Consider the following 24879-nt stretch of genomic DNA (forward strand, 5'->3'; position numbering starts at 1 on the left):
ATTTCATCGTTCACTACGGAATACCCAAAAGGATTCACACCGACCAGGAAGCAAATTTCCAGAGCAACCTTATGAAAGAGTTGTATGGGCTGATCGGAATACAGCAATCCAAGACCACCCCATATCATCCTCAAGGAAATGGCCAATGTGAAAGGTTCAACCGGACGCTCTTAAGCATGCTAGGAACATTGGAACATGCTCAAAAGCTGGACTGGAAAGCTCATGTCGCGACATTAGTGCACGCGTACAATGCTACAAGGAATGACAGCACTGGGTTTTCTCCATTCTACTTAAGGTACGGCCGTGAACCGAGGTTACCAGTAAATTAGCATTCAACATCGGACAAGATCAGGATGTGCCCAAAGTCATTACTAGCACCAAGTACGTAGCAGATCTCAGGAGGAGACTACAAGAGGCGTACAACACGGCACTGTTAAAAGCAACAAATTCTCAGGAAAAACAACGGACTGGATATGATAAACGGGTAAGGGGAGCTTGTGCGTCTGTAAGAGACAGAGTACTTGTGAGGATAGTTGCCTTCGACGGGAAGCACAAGTTAGCCGACCGATGGGAGGAGGATGTGTATGTGATCCTCGACCAGCCGGACTGAAACCATGCCAGTGTTTGTGGTCAGGAAGGAAAACGGCGAGGTTATGAAGAGGACGCTACACCGGAACCTACTCCTGCCTATTGGGCATCTTGACCCGTTGCCGAAAGAAAGAGACGAAACAAGAACACCACCCAAACCAAAGCCAAGACCAACACTCACGCCCCGGATCATGACTCAGTCTCCACCTCCACGGAGCTCATCTGTGGACAACAGGTTGGACACTGAGACCAGTGATGACAGTGAGGGAGAAGGGGAATTGTGGGTGTCGGTACCTCAGTTACAGGATCCGCCCGACGCTCCATCGAACCATGAGTCGACCATGGGGAAAGACACCGAGGAAACTCATACTGAGGACACAGAGTCCAAGGAGGAGGAACACCCGGTTGTTGAGGAGGTACAGGACGTGGATACCCCCTGGACGGAAGTACAGTTGAGTGTAGACTAAAGGTTACACCCAAGTGCACTCCGAGTGCACTCCATTTGGACTTGGAGTGCACTCCGTTTGGACTCCAGGTAAACTTGGAGTGCACTCCAAGTGGACTCCGAGTCTACCTGGAGTCCTATAAGACACCATGCCTACCCCAGTTCTATAATCAGACTATATCATATACATAATGTATATATATTGATACTTTGATGCTTTTAATATAATTTACATATAATTAAATAGATATTTACAAATTACTTTTGTTCTGTTAATATTACTATTAACATTTATTTAGTTACTAGGAATATTTCTTCGATTGTTAATACATGGTAATACATAGATTGTAATGCCTACATGTTAGATATATATTTATTAAGATCCATAAAAGACAGTTATACAATTTATGCTATAATCAGGTTTCTATGAAAGTTAATTGCTTATTATTTCATATTTTATAAAGATGTAAGTAAATTGCATTTCATTTTATTAAGGAATTGAAAATTATTTCAATTAGAATATTTATTACTGTACATATGTCATGACTGTAAAGGAAGTTCAGATAATACATTGTATATCTATATTATGTTATTGATTATTCAAAATATTGAAAGTTTACAGTATTTAATGAATTATGTGTTTTTTATATAAGACATTCTCTACATATGTGTACTCAATTCAGGCAAGTAATTATAAAATAAACAATCATTTTAGTTTATATAGGTTATATATTTAAATGTATCATTTGAAAAATATACATTTACAACTGTACATATTTACGAGCATTGCCTATAGTTAAATTAATATTCTGACATAACGTACACACAATTATGTAGTTCTGGACTACCCGTAATAAATGACAGTATCTGTTTAATTGCTACTATTATTGGCCATGCATGACTGACTCTGGCCTGACACCTCTGATACTGTGCCAGGTGAGTTTTAGGAGCCAGCTACAGGTACTGTCCTGGGTTCACAGAAATACCTGTGTCAATACTGTCACTGTATGGCTTCAAATGATGAAGCTGGGCAAAGCAGGGTCACGGTGTTATAACCTCAGGCCAATTAACAGAACAGTAAGATTATCTCCTGACTTGAAGGAAAAGATTGTAGCTCTCCATTTGAGAGGCCTTAATCAGACCAAAATTACATGTATAAATGAAATACCAGTGTAATTAAGGTGGAAATGTCAAGATAAGTTGTAAAACCATTAACAAATTGGTTAACAGGTTTAAGAAGACAAACTCTATTGAAATGAAGGCATTCTTTACTGAAATTAGAAAGAAAAAACAAACTGTTTCTTATTACATTGTAACCTGTCTAAACCGTAAGTCATTGAGACCAAACGTATTGGCTGGTTTATGCAGGTGTCCGGTATGTAGAGGTACAATGTTGAATGATATAAGTTCAAAAAAAATAATGCAAATCAAATCAAGAAATGATGCAGTTCTTATCTTGTTATATTCAAAAATATAAAGACATTGCTTTAAAAAATTAATTGTAAAGAAAGAGATTAAACTAAAAAAGAAAAAAAAAATCAGTGTAATTCAAAATGGTATAATGAATGTAAATTCACCATTTCCCAAAACCAACCTATAGCCTTATACCCGTAATTAGTACACATTGTTCTCATCCAGGAAATAAGATTATAGAGCCTGAGGTAAAATTTGCCTCGGGGCAGTTGGACACGGCAACCTATGTACCATTTACCTGTAAAACTGACCTGTTGGAACTACATCGTTTTCTATTCCCATTCAGTCAATATCTATCATGATATGTGTCACTCATACAGTGTATGTAACAGATACAGGTCATTATAAAATCATAACGTTAAATGTTCAAACTTTAAAAAAAAAAAAAAAAAAAATGCATATTAAGGCCCGCTGCAATTGGTGTATGGAGTGTTCGATTAGTATTTTCTTAACTCAAACATGAAAATTATATTAATCTGTTTCAGATTTCAGATTTTATTTCAGATAATGATTTACATATTGACCTCTAATACTCTATACATGCTTCCATTATAGCATCAAATAAATAAAGTACCAGTTTGAAATAAAAAAAAAATAAAAAAATTCAAATATTGTTTTTTTTTATATTAATGACTTATAACTGTTTTAATATTATAATACTGTAATAGGAATGGACAATCATATAATTTCAAAAGTGTCAGATATCGACTGTCACAAGTCTGTACCTATATTCTTTATGACCTTGGTATACATGTAGGTCAGCCTGGGTTTCCTCTAGCCTTGACAACATACCAGACATGGTGTCAATGCCAGGGGAAACTCGGGCTAGGTAAAGGTAAGGTGTGATGACCAGTTTCCATCTAACAATTAAGGGGGTCTTTTTCCAGTTAGATGACTGTGTGTACACCTGTCCAGATCTTCACACCTTATGAGGTAAACTTGGAGGAAGGGGTCATTATTGGGGTCAGTGTAGGTTTGTCTTTTCTCCACACCCCTATATTGACCTGGAAGTTGGGGGGGGGGGGGGGGGGGGGGGGATGTATCTGATATAACTGTTAAAAGAACTCCATGTATGACCTGGATTTAATGAGGCAGGCTTAACAAAAAAAAGGTGGTTTACCAAATAGAAATGTAAGTCTGATGTTAAACTGTTAATCAAAATTAGACATTAGATCCGGAATATGCTATCAAGGTGATAAAAAAAAAACCTTTCTTTTTTGTTGTATGTTAAGATAAATACAAACTGTTGGAAGAAAAGTATTTGAAATATAATATATATTAAAAACAGTACTTAGTACTTCGAGTACAAGTTATGTCCAGTACACAATCAAACTCTACATTTTGAGAGACCACAAACAACTTGCCAAATACATTTTTGTTTATTGCCAATTTTCTACTAATTGACGTGGCTTGTTAAAACTCTTCAAATCAAAGGAATGCTATCATACATTTTTCAACGAAGTGCCAGATCTTTTCATTTTATATAGGGTTAACTAATAGAAAAAATCCATTATATTAGATGCTGTTAGTTAACCAACGAAAAATGAACCGACAAAATAAGATGATATATACAAAGATAAAACAGTAACACATATCTTATTGTTACATGTTTAAGGAGTCAAAATGTATAAGAGTATACATCTATCTATAAACATTATGTATATATGTACTTGGTTACAGGTACATGTGATACATGTGGACCCAGGTAGGATTGGGGCCTGATAGGACTCCAGGTAGACTTGGAGTGCACTCCGAGTGCACTCCAAGCTTACCTGGAGTCCAAACGGAGTGCACTCCGAGTCCAAACGGAGTGCACTCGGAGTGCACTTTGTGTAACCTTTAGTCTACACTCAACTGTACGGCGATCCGGTAGGAGAAGACGGAAGCCGGACAGATTTGGGGACTTCGTCATGGCAACGGATCTGGTGGCTAATTCTTGGAAGGTGAAAGCAGAGTATTTAAGATCACTTTTCCAGGATGGCTTGTTTGCGTCAGGTAGTGAAACGATTTTGACCGCAATCACCAATATAGTGATGGAGAAATAATTTCTTATTCCAGTGAATTATTGTACATATATGTTTGCTTACTAGATTTGTTTTTAAATAGAAATTAATATGGTATCATAATATTATTTTACAGTAATTTAAGATACAATTTCTTGTATTAGTGTTAAAATATCTGTTAACGCCAAGGTGCATATGTATATTGAGATTAAATAAACGTTTCCTCATAGGTACGTCGGTAGCAACCCGCATACTGTTGGGGGCAACATATTTTTAAACAGGGGTGTGTGTGTGGCACCCTGTAAGATTTATTGGTTTATTTTATTCTTTATATTCATAAGATTCAGTTGAAATGTATTGGGTCTAATTAGTATTACTTTGCATATAATGTTGTCGCTGATTTAAATCCGTAATCCGCATCCGCGATCGCCGTCGCCAAGTCTCGTGAGTTACTTTCACTTTGATTGAAATGTATGTGAGTGTGACGTAAGTGTGAAAGTTATTGTATACCTGTTTGACCAGTGACAGACTGACCTCTGCCACCTGTCGCATTGCGTAACATTTCCCGCGTTAATGTTTTCTTCGCTTCTCGATTCTTTCTTTTCTATTCACTTCTTATCTTCTCGTAGAGGTAACATCGATGTATACATGTACATATATAATATGTAGAGAGAGAGGTGGGTTACATCACCGATGGCTTAAGTAAATCCCCGGTACCACATACAGGGTAAGCTATTTATTTACTGAGTAATTGCTAAACTTAATATTTATGCTGGTAAATATTAATGTTCCTTATTTTATATTTATTGGGAATACCATAACTTTCTCATATGTAATTATGGGTGTGGTTATTTAGCTAAGATAATCTTTTCTTTACGGAGAGTTCTTTAACACTGATATTATGTGTCGGAGTATTGATGTACGGGTATTATGTGAACCATATTCATATAGTTTTCTAGTCTTCATATCGTGAAATGATTGTTTCATCACTTTATAGTTTTTTTAAAAGTATCGTACGCTACAATGTGAATTGTTCATATGTAAATGTATTATTAGGAGAGTTCGTTTTGTATATTGTCTCATGTGTGTTTTAAATTGTAAAATAAATTACCCAAATGACTCCAGATACGGCTTTGGTATTTTTCTGTAAAAGAACCCAGATACCACACAGCAATAATATGCGGGATGTTTTTATCAATATTCAGTACAAAAATCATCACAATGCATAATAATGAACACTGACCGCCGTGGCCTTTTATGCAAAATCAGCATATGTATGGTCAATCATAGTTTCCTGAACTGTTTATTGTTCCATATTGTTTAGTTGTAGAACAATATAAACAGATTTTAAGAAAAATAACGCGAGTACAATATATACATTTATATTCTAATGTAACGTCCGCTCTCCATGAACACGGGACGTGAAAGTTCTTTTTGGGATCTTAACTTTGGGATGGTTGTGGTGTGATAAACATAATTTAACACTGGATATAAAGTTTACTTATATTTATCAATCCACAGGAAAATCCCGAAGGTACAATACAATCCAATGAAGTTTCATCCATCTTCCACACTATCGCCGGTGCATTCACACTTAACAGTTCACACACATTTAAACAAAACTAAGTCCTCACATCCTAAATATGTACATCCAAACGGCACCAAGTCCGTTTAGACTGAAAGCTGCTGGAGAACTTCTTATGCTTGATTGATTGATTGATGGGGCTTAACGTCCTTGTTCCGGTTATAACCGAGCCTAGGACACGAACTTCTTATGCAAAACGCGCAAGTCTTTTTATATCCCCTAAGGGTTAATTAATATGTATGAATTGACGATGTGGTCAATTGACCAATCATGACCTTTACCCGAAATATGGGCGTATCTACACCCCATAACGTCATTTCTAATTACAGCCCTAGGCACTGACCACTAGTCCCACGGACCGTGTGCTACCTACTAACGACTGACTTTCAGGTGCTACCGTTTGGTTATATTTTACCTTGATATAGAATGAAGGGTGTAAACCTAAAATGGGTTAATTAACTACTGATCTAAGGGAAGCAACTCGAATAGATTTGGCCGACTATAGCGTATATCTTTAACTACTCTAGGTAACTTTGAACACATAACATATAAAATTTGTCTATTTCCTAGTTCACTACACTTATAATGTATGTATCGTTTTCATAGAATATTATGCTGTAATGTGAACGACTCCGTGTGTAATTCTCGTGTCTATATTGGCAAAGATAATATACCCATGTTATCAAACACTTGTTTGGCATACAGCCGATGATACTCTAGTGTTTTGTCTCCGTAGACACGGATAAGTCGAACCATTGGAATTTTATATATCAACAAGTGAATAAGATATAAATTTTAATCTTTCCATATTATTTTCATCAAACTTCACGTTTTATCACAAAACCTTGAACAGATTTGTGTGTCAGTGAAGGTCAAGGTGGTGGCAGCCATTACTATCTATAGAACATCTTTGTCATTACTCTAACAGCTCGGCTCCGTTTTTCTACAGATTTTGTTGAAATTACACACATTGCATTATTGGTCATGTGTACCTGAATATGTTGTATGAGTGAGTTTGTGGTTCAGTACCAGGGTCAAACATCGCATTTAATTTTTAACCCACCATCATCAGATGGTGTGCTAATCAAGGCGCCTTGTGTTCGTGGTCTTAGTGTTATCTCTATTTCCGAGAAAGTACTAAAGGCATCATTTAAAAATTTCACATACACCTTCCCCTTGGTCCCTAGTTGTGCATATTTTATTTTCAGAGCAATTGGAAAACAACATGGCGGACAGGCAGCCATCTTAGATTTTGACAATTGAAGTTTGTTATCGCTATTTCTCAAAAAGTACTGAAGGGATCTTTCTGAAATTGTATATGTAGGTTCCCCTTGGTCCCTAGTTATTCAAATTGCATTTAAAAGTACTGGAGGCATGTTTCTTAATTTACACAGATTAGTAAGTGGAAGGGGAAAATAGAGAGATCAATCTGACATGGAACTTATCAAGATCATTCAATGGTGGGCGCTAAGATCCCTCTGGGATATCTTGTTTTAGAAAGTCATCTACATTCAAAATTATACAATGGTTGGTCAAGTTAGCTGTACCGATATAAACCAAACACAGCTATGGTATTACTCGTATTTGTCTGGTAGCATGACCATGGGATGGGGATTCAAAATTAAACAAATTTTGGGGCTCACCGCCAAATGGTGTTAAATGGGATATACTAATGTAAAGGGCTTCCTCTCTGAATCATATTTGGTGAAATAGCCAGGTGAGTGATAACATCTGGGCCTTACTTAATTATTCAGTGAAGCAAAGCTTTGTGGAGGGAATATAGTAACACCACTGTCGGTATGTCTGTCCATCTTATCATGTGTGCATCGCACATGTTGTGAACGCGAAAGAAACCAAACCATTGGGGATATCTTCATGAAACTTGCAACATGTTACTTTTGAACAGAGGATAATTCCTACTGATTTTCAAAGGTCAAAGTCACAGTGTACATGTGGAGATTTAGCATGTGAACACAATAGAGACCAAACCATTAGGATATCATCATTAAACTTAGTACACATCTTACCTATGAATAGAGGACAGTTCCTAGTTGTAGTTGTAAATTGTCAGTCTTTTTAATGACATCATTGTTGTACTACTAATGTGACATACAGAGGGTATTTCTGGCTAGGCGATTGGGTGCTGTAGATCGTGAGATCTAGTCAGGGCACAAGTCATAAAGTTGTTTTCCTTCGTCAATTGTGTTACTATGTTATATATATATAAGTAAAATAAAACAAGAGGCCCAGGGGCCTTAACGGTCATCTGACTCTAAATTAAAACCCTTATATTATTGTAGTATGCATTCTCTGTAGCAAGTATATAGTGGCACTGTTGGCCATGGTGGCCATCTTGGATATCTGACCGACCCAATAAATAATAACACTTGGTCTGGACCATCTAAGGATCATTTCTGGTAAGTTAGAGCTGAATCCCACCGGTGGAATTTGAGAGGAAGTTTGAAATAGGTGTTGTTCAGGAAAACCATGATTGCGCAATCATGTTACAAAATGGCCGCCATTGCTGCCATGCCAAAGTTTTTACAAGGCCGGAAAAATAACCGCACTTTGTTGGCACTCCTTCCTGAACATCCTCACCAATTTCGAGCTCAATGGCACCAGTGGAACTGGAGAAGTTTAAAATGTGTTTTTTAAAAAATAACATCACTTGGTCGGGATCATATCAGGATCATTTCAGGCAATTTTCAGCTCAATAGCACTGGTGGAACCGGAGAAGAAGTTTAAAATGTGTTTTCAAAATGGCGGCTATGGGGGCCATCTTTGATTTCGGACCGACCCTAAAAATAACAACACTTGGTCGGGATCATATCAGGATCATTCCAGGCAAGTTTCAGCTCAATAGCACTGGTGAAACCTGAAAAGAAGTTTAAAATGTGTTTTTCAAAATGGCAGCTATGGCGGCCATCTTGGATTTCGGACCGACCCGAAAATTAACAACACTTGGTCGGGATCATATCAGGATCATTTCAGGCAAGTTTCAGCTCAATAGCACTGGTGGAACTTGAGAAGAAGTTTAAAATGTGTTTTTCAAGATGGCGGCTATGGCGGCCATCTTGGATTTCGGACCGACCCGAAAAATAACAACACTTGGTCGGGATCATTTCAGGCAAGTTTCAGCTCAATAGCACTGGTGGAACCGGAGAAGAAGTTTAAAATGTGTTTTTCAAGATGGCGGCTATGGCGGCCATCTTGGATTTCGGACCGACCCGAAAAATAACAACACTTGGTCGGGATCATATCAGGATCATTCCAGGCAAGTTTCAGCTCAATAGCACTGGTGGAACCTGAAAAGAAGTTTAAAATGTGTTTTTCAAAATGGCAGCTATGGCGGCCATCTTGGATTTCGGACCGACCCGAAAATTAACAACACTTGGTCGGGATCATATCAGGATCATTTCAGGCAAGTTTCAGCTCAATAGCACTGGTGGAACTTGAGAAGAAGTTTAAAATGTGTTTTTCAAGATGGCGGCTATGGCGGCCATCTTGGATTTCGGACCGACCCGAAAAATAACAACACTTGGTCGGGATCATTTCAGGCTAGTTTCAGCTCAATAGCACTGGTGGAACTTGAAAAGAAGTTTAAAATGTGTTTTTCAAGATGGCGGCTATGGCGGCCATCTTGGATTTCGGACCGACCCGAAAAATAATAACACCTGGTCGGGATCATTTCAGGATCATTTCTGGCAAGTTTCAGCCCAACAGCACTGGTGGAACTTGAGAAGAAATTTTAAATAAGTTTTTCAAGATGGCGGCTATGGCGGCCATCTTGGATTTCGGACCGACCCGAAAAATAAAAAAACAACACTTGGTCGGGATCATATCAGGATCATTTCAGGCCAGTTTCAGCTCAATAGCACTGCTGGAACTTGAGAAGTTTAAAATGTGTTTTTCAAGATGGCGGCTATGGCGGCCATCTTGGATTATGGACCGACCCGAAAAATAACAACACTTGGTCGGGATCATATCAGGATCATTTCAGGCAAGTTTCAGCTCAATAGCACAGGTGGAACTTGAGAAGAAGTTTAAAATGTGTTTTTCAAGATGGCGGCTATGGCGGCCATCTTGGATTTCGGACCGACCCGAAAAATAACAACACTTGGTCGGGATCATCTCAGGATCATTTCAGGCAAGTTTCAGCTTAATCCCACTAGTGGAACTTGAGAAGAAGATTGAAATGTGAAAAGTTTACGCACGGCACACGACGACGGACAAAGCATGATGACTATAGGTCAGATGACCTAAAAAACAACTCTCCGTTGGCGCTTTCGTCGCGTCATGGCGACTCTTCAGAATGATTTATTTTCAAAAAAGATGATTATGACGTCATAGACGTAGACATAGAGACAGTAATACACAACACAGAATGGCAACATTGTGAATATAAAAATATTCGAAATAAAAATAAAAATAAATTTATATATTTGAAACGATTTAATAACAACAAAAGACAAGACAGACAAGACACAATTCTTTAAATTTAGAATGGAGACATTTTAATGAAGTTGCCCTTGCCATGGACTCCATTAATTGCAGACGTGGTAGACCTACAAGAAGAAACAAACGGACGTGACTGACGATGCAGATGACTTGACTGAGGAGATTGGCCTCAATAAAAACATTACAATGGACTTTGAGGAGCCTGGCCTCCAAAAAAACAGGAAAACAATTCAATCTGGCAATTTACATGGCAATGAATCTGGCAATTTACATGACAATGAATCTGGCAATTTACATGACAATGAATCTGGCAATTTACATAGCAATGAATCTGGCAATTTACATAGCAATGAATCTGGCAATTTACATGGCAATGAATCTGGCAATTTACATGACCATGAATCTGGAAATTTACATGGCAATGAATCTGGAAATTTACATGACAATGAATCTGGCAATTTACTTTGCAATGAATCTGCTACATTGAAATCTGCTACATTTGGGTTCAAATCCATTCATAACTTGATGACTAGTTGCAATATAAAAGAATAACCTTTATTTCCCCTATTGGGCCCTGCCCCTCTGGCCCCTTGGGGGTCAGACAGAGTCACCATTTATGCAGAATCTGTTCCCATTCCCCCAAAGGATATTCCTGACTAAATTGGATTAAAACCATCATAACTTTATGACAAGCAGCGATTTAAAGGAATTCATCCTTACCGACTCATCCTTTTCTGTGTTTGCCTCAATAGCACTCTCCCATTCATCACTGTACAGCAGAAGTATAAAATGATATTAAATTCTTAACCGTATAAAACCACAAAGTTAATTATTCAACTGGCATTTTTACATTGTATGAATGTATAGATTTCTATGCTTGATAAAAATTTGTACTGTTTTTTTTTTTATTGGCAACTATCAAGTCCTTAAGACAGAAATGTGAAAGTCCTGATTTTATTGTAGGTTACTTACGCTGAATCGATATCATACGTATGATCTTTTGGTGCTGCCTGAAATTGTAAAGAAAATCTATGTGTAAGTACATGGGTGGGTGGGGGGGACAAGGGGCCGCGGTGGCCAAGTGGTTAAGGTGTCCCGACACTTTAACACTAGCCCTCCACCTCTGGGTTCCGAGTTCGAAACATACGTGGGGAAGTTGCCAGGTACTGACCGTAGGCCGGTGGTTTTTCTCCGGGTACTCTGGCTTTCCTCCACCTACTAAACCTGGCACGTCCTTAAATGACCCTGGCTGTTAATAGGACGTTAATGGATGCATGGATGGACGGACGTACAAACTAGATTGAGTTATGGGGTGTAGTCTTTTTTGTGTGAGTTTGTGGGGTGTAATGTTTGAATCAGATATGGACATATTTAATTTCTGTTCATTTCGTCGCTAAAAAAGCACATGTGCAGTGAGATTTAATGATGAATTATGGGAAAAAACCCCACAAAATTACATTAAATTCCATCTCCTATAGACGGATGTCACAATATGGCATAAGTTCACCTTGCCATACTCCAGGTGAGCTTATGTCACATCATGGAAGCATCATTAGGGGGTGGAGATTCAAAATTGTATAAGTGGTTGGGCTGACCTCCGAGGGCCTGATGGGCAGGGCCAAAAGGGGTCAATTTGGCTCAGTTGATAAAAATAACTTCTCTGAAACTAAGCAATGGATATCGCTCAGATTTGACTGGTAGCATTCCTATGGGGTAAATGTTCAAAATTGTACAAATGGTGGGCTGACCCCCCTGAAAGCAATTTGCCTATATTGCTATAATCAACTACCGTAATCCTCTGGAAGTAAGCGATGAATATCACTCACATTTGACTGATAGAGTCCCTATGGGGTGGATATTAAAAACTAAAATTAAAATTAAAATGATGGTCCTTACCCCTCACCCCTAAAGATTGATGAGTTCCTTTGTGGTGTCTTTAAAACGCTGAGATCCTGCCCCATAACCACATACAGCTTTGTTGGGCATAAAGAGATAGACACAATCCTGATGTAAAAAAAAAGGCCTAGGGATCTTTCCCAGCCAAAAGGATTTAGTTTCTTTCAGCTCAATCATTTTGTAAAAACAATCTCTGGGGTCTTTTTTGCACCCCTAGGGAGGGTGGAATTCATTTCTGGTTTTTATCTTTGATGCAGTTGGGATCCCTTTCCCATAACCATATTCAGTGTATAGCATTCTTAGAGATCAACAAATAAAGCTACATGAACATATTTTGACGTTTGGTCAAATCTAATCAGGTGAGCAATACAGGTCATCTGGGCCTCTTGAATTAAAACCGTTTTATCCATCGTTTACTTAAAGAAACATCACTTCTGCAATGTTAAATTGTAATGAAAATATCACAAAGCTTAAGGATTCATCAAACACATTTGGCTGAAAACCAAGAATACAAAACAGCCAAAAGTTACTCATCCTGTCATGAAGGTTATTAGTCCCCTGCCGTTTGAAAAACGGGGGGACTATAGGTTTACCCTCCGTCCGTCCGTCTGTCTGTCTGTCACGCAATAGTTGTCCGGACAACTCCTTCTAAAGTACTACTCCGATTTTAATGAAACTTGGTATACATGATCAGTATAACATGTAGCTGTGCATCCCACATTTTTTTTTCAGAAATTCTTTTTTCAAAATGGCTGCCGACTTCTCATTGGTTGAGACTTGTCCGGACAACTCCTCCTAAAGTACTACTCCGATTTTAACGAAACTTGGTATACATGATCAGTATAACATGTAGTTGTGCATCCCACATTTTTATTTTTCAAAAATTCATTTTTCAAAATGGCTGCTGGCTTCTCATTGGTTGAGGCTTGTCCGGACAACTCCCCCTAAATTACTACTACGATTTTAACGAAACTTGGTATACGTGATCAGTATAACACGTAGTTTAAAAAATGGGAAATAAATAGTTGCACTCCTGGTTCAGGCAGGGGACTTTGTATTGCTGTTGCAATACTATCCATCCTTGTTTATGTCATGATATTTTGAGGGAGATTAAAAGGTGATATTTGAAACAAGAGGCCCATGGGCCTTAACGGTCACCTGATTTTTGAAATATTTCAGTAAATTTGATTGACACTTTTTGGGATCAGTCAGGGCCAACATGTGCATACCATTAAGCAGTCATCCCATGCTGATAATGTTTACAATTTAGAATGAATTTCAAAACAACTAAAGTAAATGATAGTCAAAAATGTGATTTCCCTATAACTATAGTAAAGTTTATCCCCTCAATCGGGCAATTCTACCTTATTTGGGTTGTAAGAAGATTTTTAAAATTTCAGTTAATTTGACCCTTTTTAGCCCCACCCATCAGCCCCTGGGGGTCAGTCAGGGCCAAAATGTACATTCCATCAAACTGTCATCCTATGCTGATAATTTGAACCAAGTTAGAATGAATTCCAATACAAATCCAACAAATAATAGTCAAAAATGTGATTTCCCTATATAAACTATAGTAAAGTTTACCCCCTCCCCAGGGGCAAACATGAGACCCCAGGGTCATGAAATTCACAATTTTAGTAAAGCACCTTAAGACCCTTTCATCAACTATGAAGAGTGTTTGATTCCAACTTATAGGAGAGTAGAGAAGAAGATTTTTGAAGTTTGTCAATTTGACCCTTTTTGGCCCCGCCCCTCAGGTCCCTGGGGGATGGGGACCATATAATTCACAATTTTAGTTGACCATAGAAGCTCCCTGCCAAATTTCATTGAATTTCGTTCTGTGGTTTTGGAGAAGTTGAAAATGTAAATTGTTTAGGACAAAAGGCGATAAGAATAGGTCACTTGAGACTTTGTCTCAGGTGACCTAATAAAGCAAGAATAGAAAGTAATCTGATGTCAACATGAATGATTATTATTTTGAATTCCAGCCTTCTAAGGATATTACCACTGAAATATCAATGTATTACCTTGTTTAGTATCAGAGAAGAAGAAGTTGATATCACATATTGCAAAATTGACCCTTTTGGCCCATGGGGAGTCAACCCCTCTTTTGTATTAAATCTGAATCCAAACCACCTAAGGATGTTATCACTGCAATACCAAAGTCATACGTCGTTTAGTATCAGAGAAGAAGAAGTTAATGTCAATATTGCAAAATTTACCCTTTTGCCCCTGTGATATTGAATGAAGGTCAAGGTCATTCATTTGATCAAACAGTGTAGCCCTTCAACCCAGCATGCCACAGACCTAATATCAACTCCCTGGGGCTCTTGGTTATCAAGAGTAAGTTTTTAATAAAGGTTTTAGCCTATTTGGCCCCTGTGACCTTGAATGAGGGTCAAGGTCATTCATTTGAACAAACTTTGTAGCCCTTCATCCCAGCATGCTACAGGCCTAATATAAGGTCTCTAGGCCTCTTGATTATTGAGAAGAAGTTGTTTTTAAACATTTCAGCCTCTTTGACCATTGTGACGTTGAATGTAGGTCAAGGTCATTCATTTGAACAAACTGACTAATGTAAGTAGTAATAGTATCAAATATTAATAACATTTATTATTTAAGGGATGCATAGCCGGACAAATTTTGTGACAGACGGACGGATAGGCAGTATACCCCCCAGCTATGCTGTTGTAGATTAAATGAATACATTAAAATATTAAATACAAATGTAATTGTTTTTGGGCATATTTCTTCAAATTTTTGATAAAATATTATCCTTATGAGAGTTGTCACCCTTGAAAAATGTGGACCGGTGTCATATAAAATATTGACCCCCCATAAAATACCGACCCGGGTCAGTATTTTATGCATAAAATAATGACCTACCCCATAAAATATTGATCCCCCCTACATTGTGATGAAACAATTTACATAAAAGCAAACTTGACAGCATTATTAAATCATCTAAGCTTTTATACATAATTCTTGCATGTCAGTCCTGCAAGAAATAAACAGGTTGTCAGTCACACCTGAGGATAGGGCCAGGGGGCTAATTATAATCAGCTGCAAAGGCGAGACCAGCACTCAGGTGTGGCCTTCAGGCCTATACAATATTACCAGGTATATACATGCATGTATATGGCTAAAGAAAGTTTATAGTGTTAATGATTAAGTATCAATTAATCTATCTATATTTGTACATTTTAACATGATATAATTGTCAACCATTCTGGCATGGCAGTGGTAGGGTTTCCAAAATCTAGTACACAGCTTTTTGTTATTTTTTAATTACCTCATTAAAGTAGGGGATGTTATTTAATTGTGCATTCATTTACTGGGAAACATGATCATCATAGTTATTATAAATACAATGTCATTGATTTCCAAACAGGAATTACTAATGTGATCATGATTGATACAAGTTTTAACACATTCCTGGTAAATTTGCCTGCATAAATGACAATTGCATAATCATGTTTTTTAAGTTTCTTTGATGTATTTCACAATATAAATATCATTGGTAATAATATATATTAAAAAACATTGATTCAATTAAATTTTTACATTGTTATAAAGCTGTTTCAATGAAATAATCAATGATTGATGGAATTCTAAAATTTTACCATGGGTAAAAAAGTATTTCACTTCCAAAATTGTTCAAAAATATGAAAATATGAAGGGAGAGTTTGCATTGCATAATCTAAGTTTTGAATTGAATCTACAGCATTACAAAAAACTTTCAATTTTTAGAAAAAAAACTCAATTTTTACTTTAATTAACTTTTAACATTCTTTTATTAGAAAATTTCTAGAAACAATATCTCAATATATGAAGGGGCTTTATCCTTTAGGTTGCCATTAGAACTATGGAGGGCTTTTGTATATCAAAACTACACGCCTATGAATAAAGTTTTAATTGTAAGTAAAACCTCCATAAAGCACTCATCTACCCTCATAGAATCTATGATTTATTAATCATAAAATTGTGTGAATGCAGATTCAAAGCAATGATATGTTTATAAAAGTAAACTTTTAGTGTATAACCTTAATTCATATCACTTCTACAGTATTCCATAATTATAACCTAAGGCTTTAATTTTTGTCTTCAATAAAATATCACACGTATACATGCATTTGTGCTGGTCACCTGTCTGAGTCACCTGATCACACCTGTACTGCCATAGTTATAATTAGCCCCTGGGGTCCCACAACACAGGTACACATATATGACACCCTGTGTATTACCTGGGCTAACATGTGGAAACAATGAGTTACAGATAAGAAGGATTAATAAGGTTTTGAATATAAATATTGTATTTATGTAAACTGTTTAACAACAGTAGAGGGGGGGGGGGGGGGGTCAATATTTTATGGGGGGGGTCAATATTTTATGCATAAAATAATGACCCGGGTCAGTTTTTCATGCATAAAATACTGACCCGGGTCGGTATTTCATGGGGATCAGAATTTTATAGGACACCGGTATAAATTGTCTAATGTGAGCATTTTCACATTGTTTTTTTTCAGTTTCACTCCAAGAAGGGATAGTGTAACTCCATAGGGACTCTTTTACCAAGTATCAGCACCCTAGTACAATCATAAAGTGATGTGTTAATGCTTTCAACATTTGCACAAATTTTTTTTTAAATCTGTTTTTTCCCCAAAAAAATTGTTCAGTTTAACTCTGGCAATTAAGGGATAGCTAAACCCCCACAGGGATCTAATACCGTGAAATACTATGCCTTTCAACACTTACAACATAAGCTTAACACAGTGTCCAAAGATTTAAAAACAAAAAACACATATTTAAAAAGAAAAAAAAACATTTGTTTTAAAGTTTTACTCCAGGAAGATATTGTCTTACTCGATAGGGACTCTATTGCCAAATATCAGCACCCTAGTACAATTATAAAATGATGTATTAAAACCTCTTAACACTTGCACCAAAAATTAAACGCAGAAATATTCTAAGTCCAAAAATTTGAAAATTCTGGGTTTTCAAAAAAAAAAAAAATCTTTTAGTTTAACTCCGGCAGGGGATAGTTTAACTCCAGAGGGACTCTATTGCCAATTATCAGCACCCTAGTACAATCATAAAGTGATGTATTAATACCTTTCAACACTTGCACCAAAAACTTGGGCCTGTATCGCTCACGTGGTTGGAATAGACCAAATGTCAAAATAATGTTCATGTCCAATTCGTTTTATTTGTCAATCTTAAACAATGCTATATATGGTTAAAGTGCTTTAAAGGAACAAGAGGCCCAGAGGACCTGTATTGCCCACCTGGTTTCATGAGATATGAAACAAGAATGATGCTTAAGTGTATTTGTCACTGGTATTGTTATGTCAATATATCATAAGCTTTTTATATGGGTACATGAACTTTGGTTTTACTGTAATTCTAAAAATGTCAATTTAGCCAAATTGATCCCATTTGGCCCGGCCCCTCAGCCCTCTGGAGGGTCAGCCCCACCATTTGTATAATTTTGAATCCATACCCCAAGGGGATGCTATCAGGCGAATATGAGCGATATCAATTGCTTAGTTTCAGAGAAGTTGTTTATATCAAATTTAGCTAAATTGACCTTGTTTGGCCCTGCCCCTCAGCCCCCTGGGGGGTCAGCCCCAACATTCGTACAATTTTGAATCCCTACCCAAAGGGGATGTTTTGTTTCAGAGAAGTTGTTATATCAATTTAGGCAAATTGACCCTTTCGACCCCCCCCCCCCCCCAGACCCTCGGGAGTCAGCCCCACCACCATTTGTAGAATTTTGAGTCCCCACCCCATAGGGATGCTTTTGACCAAATTTGGTCACATTCCGATCTGTGTTTATGAAGAAGAAGTCAATTGTTGACAGACAGATGGACGCTGGACGGACGGACGGACGACGGACGCCACAGTATGGCATAAGCTTTGGACCAGGTGAGCCAATAAATCAAATACAAAAATTGCTTTTAAGTTTATTATAGAAGAGTTTATATGAATGTGAAGTGGCTAATTAACAGGTATCTGAAGCTGTTCGTCCGTGATGTGGATGGTGGATTCTCGTCCACGAGCTACCATGGCTGTCGTACCAACCACTCCATCGATTTCACACACTTTCCACTATAATGGCAGACATTGCTTTCAAATCCATCTTAATGCTGATCACTTTAAATAACACACAGTAGATCACAAATTATATAACTGGCAGAGAGAGTGATCTTTGCAAGAAAACATATTCTATACAATAGAATCAACTAAAAAAACCTTCAATTATATTCAACTGTTGTTGGTCATATCTGCTTTAATTCAATGGTTATTTACTCCTAATTAGCTATTTTTTACCTGTTGTTTCATTGTTTTTGTTGATTTCTTATTTTTACCTGTTATTTGATTTTTTTTACCTGTTGTTTGCAAGTTGTTTTTACCTGTTGCTTGATGTTTTAATATGTGATTTGTTGTTTTTTACCTCTTGTTTGTTGTTTTCACTGGTTGTTTGTTGTTTTTACCTGTTGTTTCATTGTTTGTTGTTTTACCTGTGGGTTGTTGTTTTCACTGGTTGTTTGTTGTTTTTATCTGTTCCTGGTCGTTCTGACTCTCCCCGGCCCGACTCTGGGCCTGTTCACTCATCTCCACATTGTCTATCCCATGTAGATCATTCTCCATCTCCTCATCCTCCACTGATTTATCATCCTTATAACATGAATAACTCACATTTTTTGCAAATTCATATTAGTTAGCAAATCTACAAAGTTTAAAGGTCAGTTTTAATCTACAAATGTTAAAGGTCAGCATCAATCTAAAAAGGTTAAAGATCAGTTTGTTTTGATGTATAAATGTTAAAGGTCAATTTTATGGCTATAACTGAAAGTTTGACAATTCTATAGGATTAATTATGTCTGTAAAAAATGTGGTGTAAAGGTGAACATTTCCTTACTGCCGAGTTTAAAGTCTGAAAACCTAAAAATATTCACTTCTGCTAAAAAAACATTGAAACTTTGACAAAGATTATACAATATAAAATGTACGTTATCAATACCGATTTTATTTTACTTATATTTGAATATCCGCTGACCTCCCTACTTACTATATTTTGATACCTGTGCTAAAAATTCAGGAGCATCATCCTGTCCGTCTTCTTCCTTCTCCTCTTGAGGGTCCTGTGGCTCCTCGGCCATTTCCTTTATCAATAGAGCAGATGCTGTACTTTAACAGTAACTAGAGTTTTAAATATAATTCGTTAACAGTTGCAGTTACATTTGTATATTATATTTTATAAAGTCATTAAAAAATGAACTTTATCAGTACAAATAAAGGAGTTTAATATCTGTTTATTAAAACATGCCACTGAAATTAAACAAGAGGCCCAGAGGGCCTGTATCGCTCACCTGGTTGATTTGATCTTCAAAATAATGTTCATGTTCAATTTGTTAACAGCTCTATTTGTTGATGTCTTAAAATGCAGTATATGTTTATGGGGTGAGGATGTCAATGGTTTCAAAGATATAACAGAGAATCCAAGTCCCTAGGGGTTGGGAAAGACCCTCGGGCCAATTTTTACAACATGAATTTGTTTATCTCTTCATGCCCAACAATGCTATATATGGTTATAGGGTGGGGATCTCAATGGTTTCAAAGATATAACAAAAGAACTAAGTCCCAAGAGGTGGGGAAAGAACAAGAGGCCCATGGGGCCTGAATCGCTCACCTGGTTGGATTAGACCAAATGTCAAATTAATGTTCATGTTCATGTTCATGTTCAATTCATTTTATTAGCTCACCTAGTCCGAAGGACCAAGGTGAGCTTATGCCATACCGTAGCGTCCGTCGTTCATCCGTCCGTCCGTCCGTCTGTCCGTCCGTCAACAATTGACTTCTTCATAACTACTGATCAGAATTTGACCAAATTTAGTCAGAAACATCCCTATGGGGTGGGGACTCAAAATTGTACAAATGGTGGGGCTGACCCCTCAGGGGTCTGAGGGGCGGGGCCAAAAGGGGTTAATTTGGCTCTATTAATGTAAACGACTTCTTCTCTGAAACCAAGCAAAGGATATTGCTCCTATTTGCCTGGTAGCATCACTATGGGGTGAGGATTTAAAATTGTACAAATGATTGGGTGGGGGCCTGAGGGGTGGGGCTAAAATGGGTCAATATAGCTATATTGATATCAATAACTTCTTCACTGAAACCGAGTAATGGATATTGCTCATATTTGCCTGGTAGCATCACTATTTGGTGGGGATTCAAAATTGTACAAATGATGGGGCTGACCCCCAGGGGCCTGAGGGGCAGGGCCAAATGTTGTCAATTGGGCTATATTGATATAAACGACTTCTTCTCTGAAACCGAGCAAAGATATTGCTCATATTTGCCTGGTAGCATCACTATGGGGTGAGGATTCAAAATTGTACAAATGATTGGGTGGACCCCCTGGGGGCCTGAGGTGCGGGGCCAAAATGGGTCAATATAGCTATATTGATATTAACAACTTTTTCACTGAAACCGAGCAATGGATATTGCTCATATTTGCCTGGTAGCATCACTATTGGGTGGGGATTAAAAAGTGTACAAATGGTGAGGCTGACCCCACATGTGCAGTGAGATTTAATGATGAATTATGGGGAAAAAACACAAAATTACATTAAATTCCATCTCCTATAGACGGATGTAGCAATATGGCGTAAATTCACCTTGCCATACTCCAGGTCCCTGTACAGCAGAAGTATAAAATGATATTAAATTCTTAACAGTATAGAGGCCAATAATGGAAATAGAGGCAATTCCTTTAAATCGCTACTAGTTATTAAGTTATCACGGACGTGACTAACGATGCAGATGACTTGACTGAGGAGATGGCCTCGGTAAAAACATCACAATGGACATGACAAGTTACATGACTGAGGAGATTGGCCTCAATAAAAGCATTACAATGGACTGTGAGGAGCCTGTCCTCCTAAAAAACAGGAAAACAATTCAATCTGGCAATTTACATGACACTGAATCTGGCAATTAACATGGCAATATGAATCTAGCAATTTACATGGCAATGAATCTGGCAATTTACTTTGCAATGAATCTGCTACATTGAAATTTGCTACAGTGAAATCTGCAACATCAAAATGTGCTACTTCAAAATCTGATACCTGGTAAAGATGTGACAATCACGTCAGAAAAAAATGTGGATATATCTAAAACTGCAATTTCCAACATGGAATTTAATTCTAAGGCAAATGTGAAAATAAAAGGTGTCCACGGTATAATATCATGCTTATAACTGCAAAAGCAGACAGAAAATCCAAAACAATAAAGAATTATGTTGAAAACACAAAAAAAGTAAGAAATGCATCAAAGCAGCGTGCAAGAACATCTCGCTACAATATAATGCTGTTAACTGCCAAAGCAGATAGGAAAAATGATGAAAAAGACAGGAAAAATTTCTGGCCTGGATGTCCATTAAAATCCTGTATAGCAAATATGGAGTCATATGGTTATAGGGTGGGGATCTAAATCGTGCAGGGGTGGGAAAAGACCCAAGGGCATATTTTTTGGTTGGTCCGAGTTAATTTTTATGAAAATGTTTCCCTTCCCCAAGGATGTTTCTGACAAAATATGGTTAAAATCTAATTAGTACTTTATGACTAAGTAGCGATTAAAAGGGCTTTCCTCCTATAGGGCCCAATCCCCCCTTGGACAAGTGGGGACAGAGTCACCATTCAAAATCTGTTTCCTTTTTTCCAAAGATGTTTCTGACCAAATTAGGTAAAAATCTATTCAGAACTTTTACAAGAAGCGAATAAGAGGGATTAAATTACCTCTATTTCCCCTATTGGACCCAGACTCTCTGGCTCCTGGTGGCTGAATCACTGTTTTTACATTATCTGTTCCCCTTCCCCCAAGGATGTTTCTGACCTAATTGGGTTCAAATCCATTTGTAACTTGATGACAAGTAGCAATTTAAAGCAATTACCTCTATTTCTCCTATTGGGCCCCACAACTTTGGCCCCTTGTCACCATTTATGAAAAGAGGTGATATAAAAGAATAACCTTTATTTCCCCTATTTGGCCGATTGGGGGTCAGATAGAGTTACCATTTATGCAAAATCTGTTCCCATTCCCCAAGGGATATTCCTGACTAAATTGGATTCAAATCAATCATAACTTTATGACAAGCAGCGATTTAAAGGAATTCATCCTTACCGAATCCTCTTCCTTTTCTTCCTCTAATGCGCTTTCCCACTGGCCCCTGTACAGCAGAAGTATAAAATGATATTAAAATCTTAACAGTATAAAGCCACAATGTTAATTATTCAACTGGCATTTTTACATTGTATGAATGTATAGATTTCTATGCTTTATAAAATTTATACTGTTTTTTTTTTTTGCAACTATCAAGTCCTTAAGACAGAAATGTTTATTGTTGGTTACTTACTCTGAATCATCTGTCGTATCATTAGGTGCTGCCTGAAATTGTAAAGAAAATCCATGTGTAAGTACATGGGTGGGTGGTGGATGCATGGATGGACGACCGAACAGACTAGATTGAGTTATGGGGTGTAGTCTTTTAACATATTTAATTTCCGTTCTTTCCGTCGCTAAAATAGCACATGTGCAATTAAAACAATGAACAAAATTTGACTGGTAGCATCGTTATGGGGTGGAGATTAAAAATTGTACAAGTGGTTGGGCTGACCTCCGAGGGCCTGAAGGGCAGGGCCAAAAGGGGTCAATTTGGTTGAGTTGATAAAAATAACTTCTTCTCTGAAACTAAGCAATGGATATCGCTCATATTTGACTGGTAGCATCCCTATGGGGTATATTAAAAATTGTACAAATGGTGGGGCTGACCCCCCGGGGGCCGGATGTGCAGGCAAAAAGGGGGTCAATTTGGCTTAATTGATATAGTGGACTTCAATGAAACTAAGCAATGGATATCACTCATACATGTATCTGACTGGTAGCACTCATATACATGTAGGGTAGGGATTTAAAATTGTATAAATAATGGGGCTGATCCCTTTGGCCCAAAAGTGGTCAATTCGATTAAATTGATTGGAACAGCTTTTTCTCCGAAACAAAGCAATTGATATCACTCATATTTGACTCATAGCATCCCTACGGATTTATCATCCTTATAACATGAATAACTCACATTTTTTGCAAATTCATATTAGTTAGCAAATCTACAAAGTTTAAAGGTCAGTTTTAATCTACAAATGTTAAAGGTCAGCATCAATCTAAAAAGGTTAAAGATCAGTTTGTTTTAATATACAAATGTTAAAGGTCAATTTTATGGCTATAACTGAAAGTTTGACAATTCTATAGGATTCATTATGTCTGTATAAAACGTGGCGTACAGGTGAACATTTCCTCACTGCCGAGTTTAAAATGTGAAAACCTGAAAATTGAAACTTTGACAAAGTTATGAATACCAATTTTATTTTACTTTTATAATATTCGAATATTCGCTGACCTCCCTATTTTTATCCTCTCCGCCGTCTTCTTCCCTCTCCTTTGGTGGGTCCTGTGGCACCTCAGCAATTTCCTTTATCAATAGAGCAGATGCAATACTTTAACAGTAACTAGAGTTTTAAACATAATTCATGCTTAAATATAGTATAGTATTCCATATGTTAACAGTTGCAGTTACATTTGTATGTTATATTTTATGAAATCATTCAAAAATGAGCTTTATCAGTACAAATAATTGAGTTTAATACCTGTTTATTAAAACATGCCACTGAAATTAAACAAGAGGCCCAGAGGGCCTGTATCGCTCACCTGGTTGATTTGATCTTCAAAATAATGTTCATGTTCAATTTGTTAACAGCTCTATTTGTTGATGTCTTAAAATGCAGTATATGTTTATGGGGTGAGGATGTCAATGGTTTCAAAGATATAACAGAGAATCCAAGTCCCTAGGGGTTGGGAAAGACCCTAGGGCCAATTTTTACAACATGAATTTGTTTATCTCTTCATGCCCAACAATGCTATATATGGTTATAGGGTGGGGATCTCAATGGTTTCAAAGATATAACAAAAGAACTAAGTCCCAAGAGGAGGGGAAAGAACAAGAGGCCCATGGGGCCTGAATCGCTCACCTGGTTGGATTAGACCAAATGTCAAAATAATGTTCATGTTCAATTCATTTTATTAGCTCACCTGGTCCGAAGGACCAAGGTGAGCTTATGCCATACCGTAGCGTCCGTCGTACGTCGTCCGTCTGTCCGTCCGTCAACAATTGACTTCTTCTTCATAACTACTGATCAGATTTGACCTTTAGTCAGAAACATCCCTATGGGGTGGTGACTCGAAATTGTACAAATTGTGGGGCTGACCCCTCAGGGGTCTGAGGGGCGGGGCCTAAAGGGGTCAATTTGGCTCTATTAATGTAAATGACTTCTTCTCTGAAACCAAGCAAAGGATATTGCTCCTATTTGCCTGGT

General features: G+C 37.4%; 1 protein-coding gene across 2 annotated transcripts; it reads right to left on the reverse strand.

Moving 5' to 3' along the window:
- Positions 1 to 10511: 10511 nt before the first annotated feature.
- Positions 10512 to 24526, reverse strand: LOC117327444 (glutamic acid-rich protein-like). 2 transcript variants are annotated; one of them, XR_004532639.1, is made up of 8 exons: positions 23907 to 24526; positions 22866 to 22897; positions 22634 to 22679; positions 19521 to 19614; positions 18970 to 19126; positions 11525 to 11562; positions 11273 to 11321; positions 10519 to 10659 (listed from the first exon to the last, which is right to left on the reverse strand). XR_004532639.1 is itself a non-coding variant. In XM_033884418.1 (7 exons), exons 1-4 carry the CDS (start codon positions 22949 to 22951, stop codon positions 18986 to 18988), a joined length of 354 nt encoding a protein of 117 aa, XP_033740309.1. In that variant the 5' UTR covers positions 22952 to 23193; the 3' UTR covers positions 10512 to 10659; positions 11273 to 11321; positions 11525 to 11562; positions 18970 to 18985. The 2 variants fall into 2 exon arrangements, 1 of the variants encoding a protein (XP_033740309.1); XM_033884418.1 differs by lacking the exon at positions 23907 to 24526 and having other exon boundaries at positions 10512 to 10659; positions 19534 to 19614; positions 22866 to 23193.
- Between the last annotated feature and the right edge of the window lie 353 nt (positions 24527 to 24879).

Source organism: Pecten maximus, chromosome 5 (assembly GCF_902652985.1).
Source record: "Pecten maximus chromosome 5, xPecMax1.1, whole genome shotgun sequence".
NCBI classification, from domain to species: domain Eukaryota; kingdom Metazoa; phylum Mollusca; class Bivalvia; order Pectinida; family Pectinidae; genus Pecten; species Pecten maximus.

Coding starts and splice junctions, on each gene's coding strand:
- LOC117327444 (XM_033884418.1), bottom strand. CDS start 22,951: ATGCATCCACCACCCACCCATGTACTTACACATGGATTTTCTTTACAA. Junction 22,680..22,865: donor GATACGACAGATGATTCAGA/GTAAGTAACCAA, acceptor TCTGCTGTACAG/GGGCCAGTGGGAAAGCGCAT. Junction 19,127..19,533: donor CTCCTGAATTTTTAGCACAG/GTATCAAAATAT, acceptor TCATGTTATAAG/GATGATAAATCAGTGGAGGA.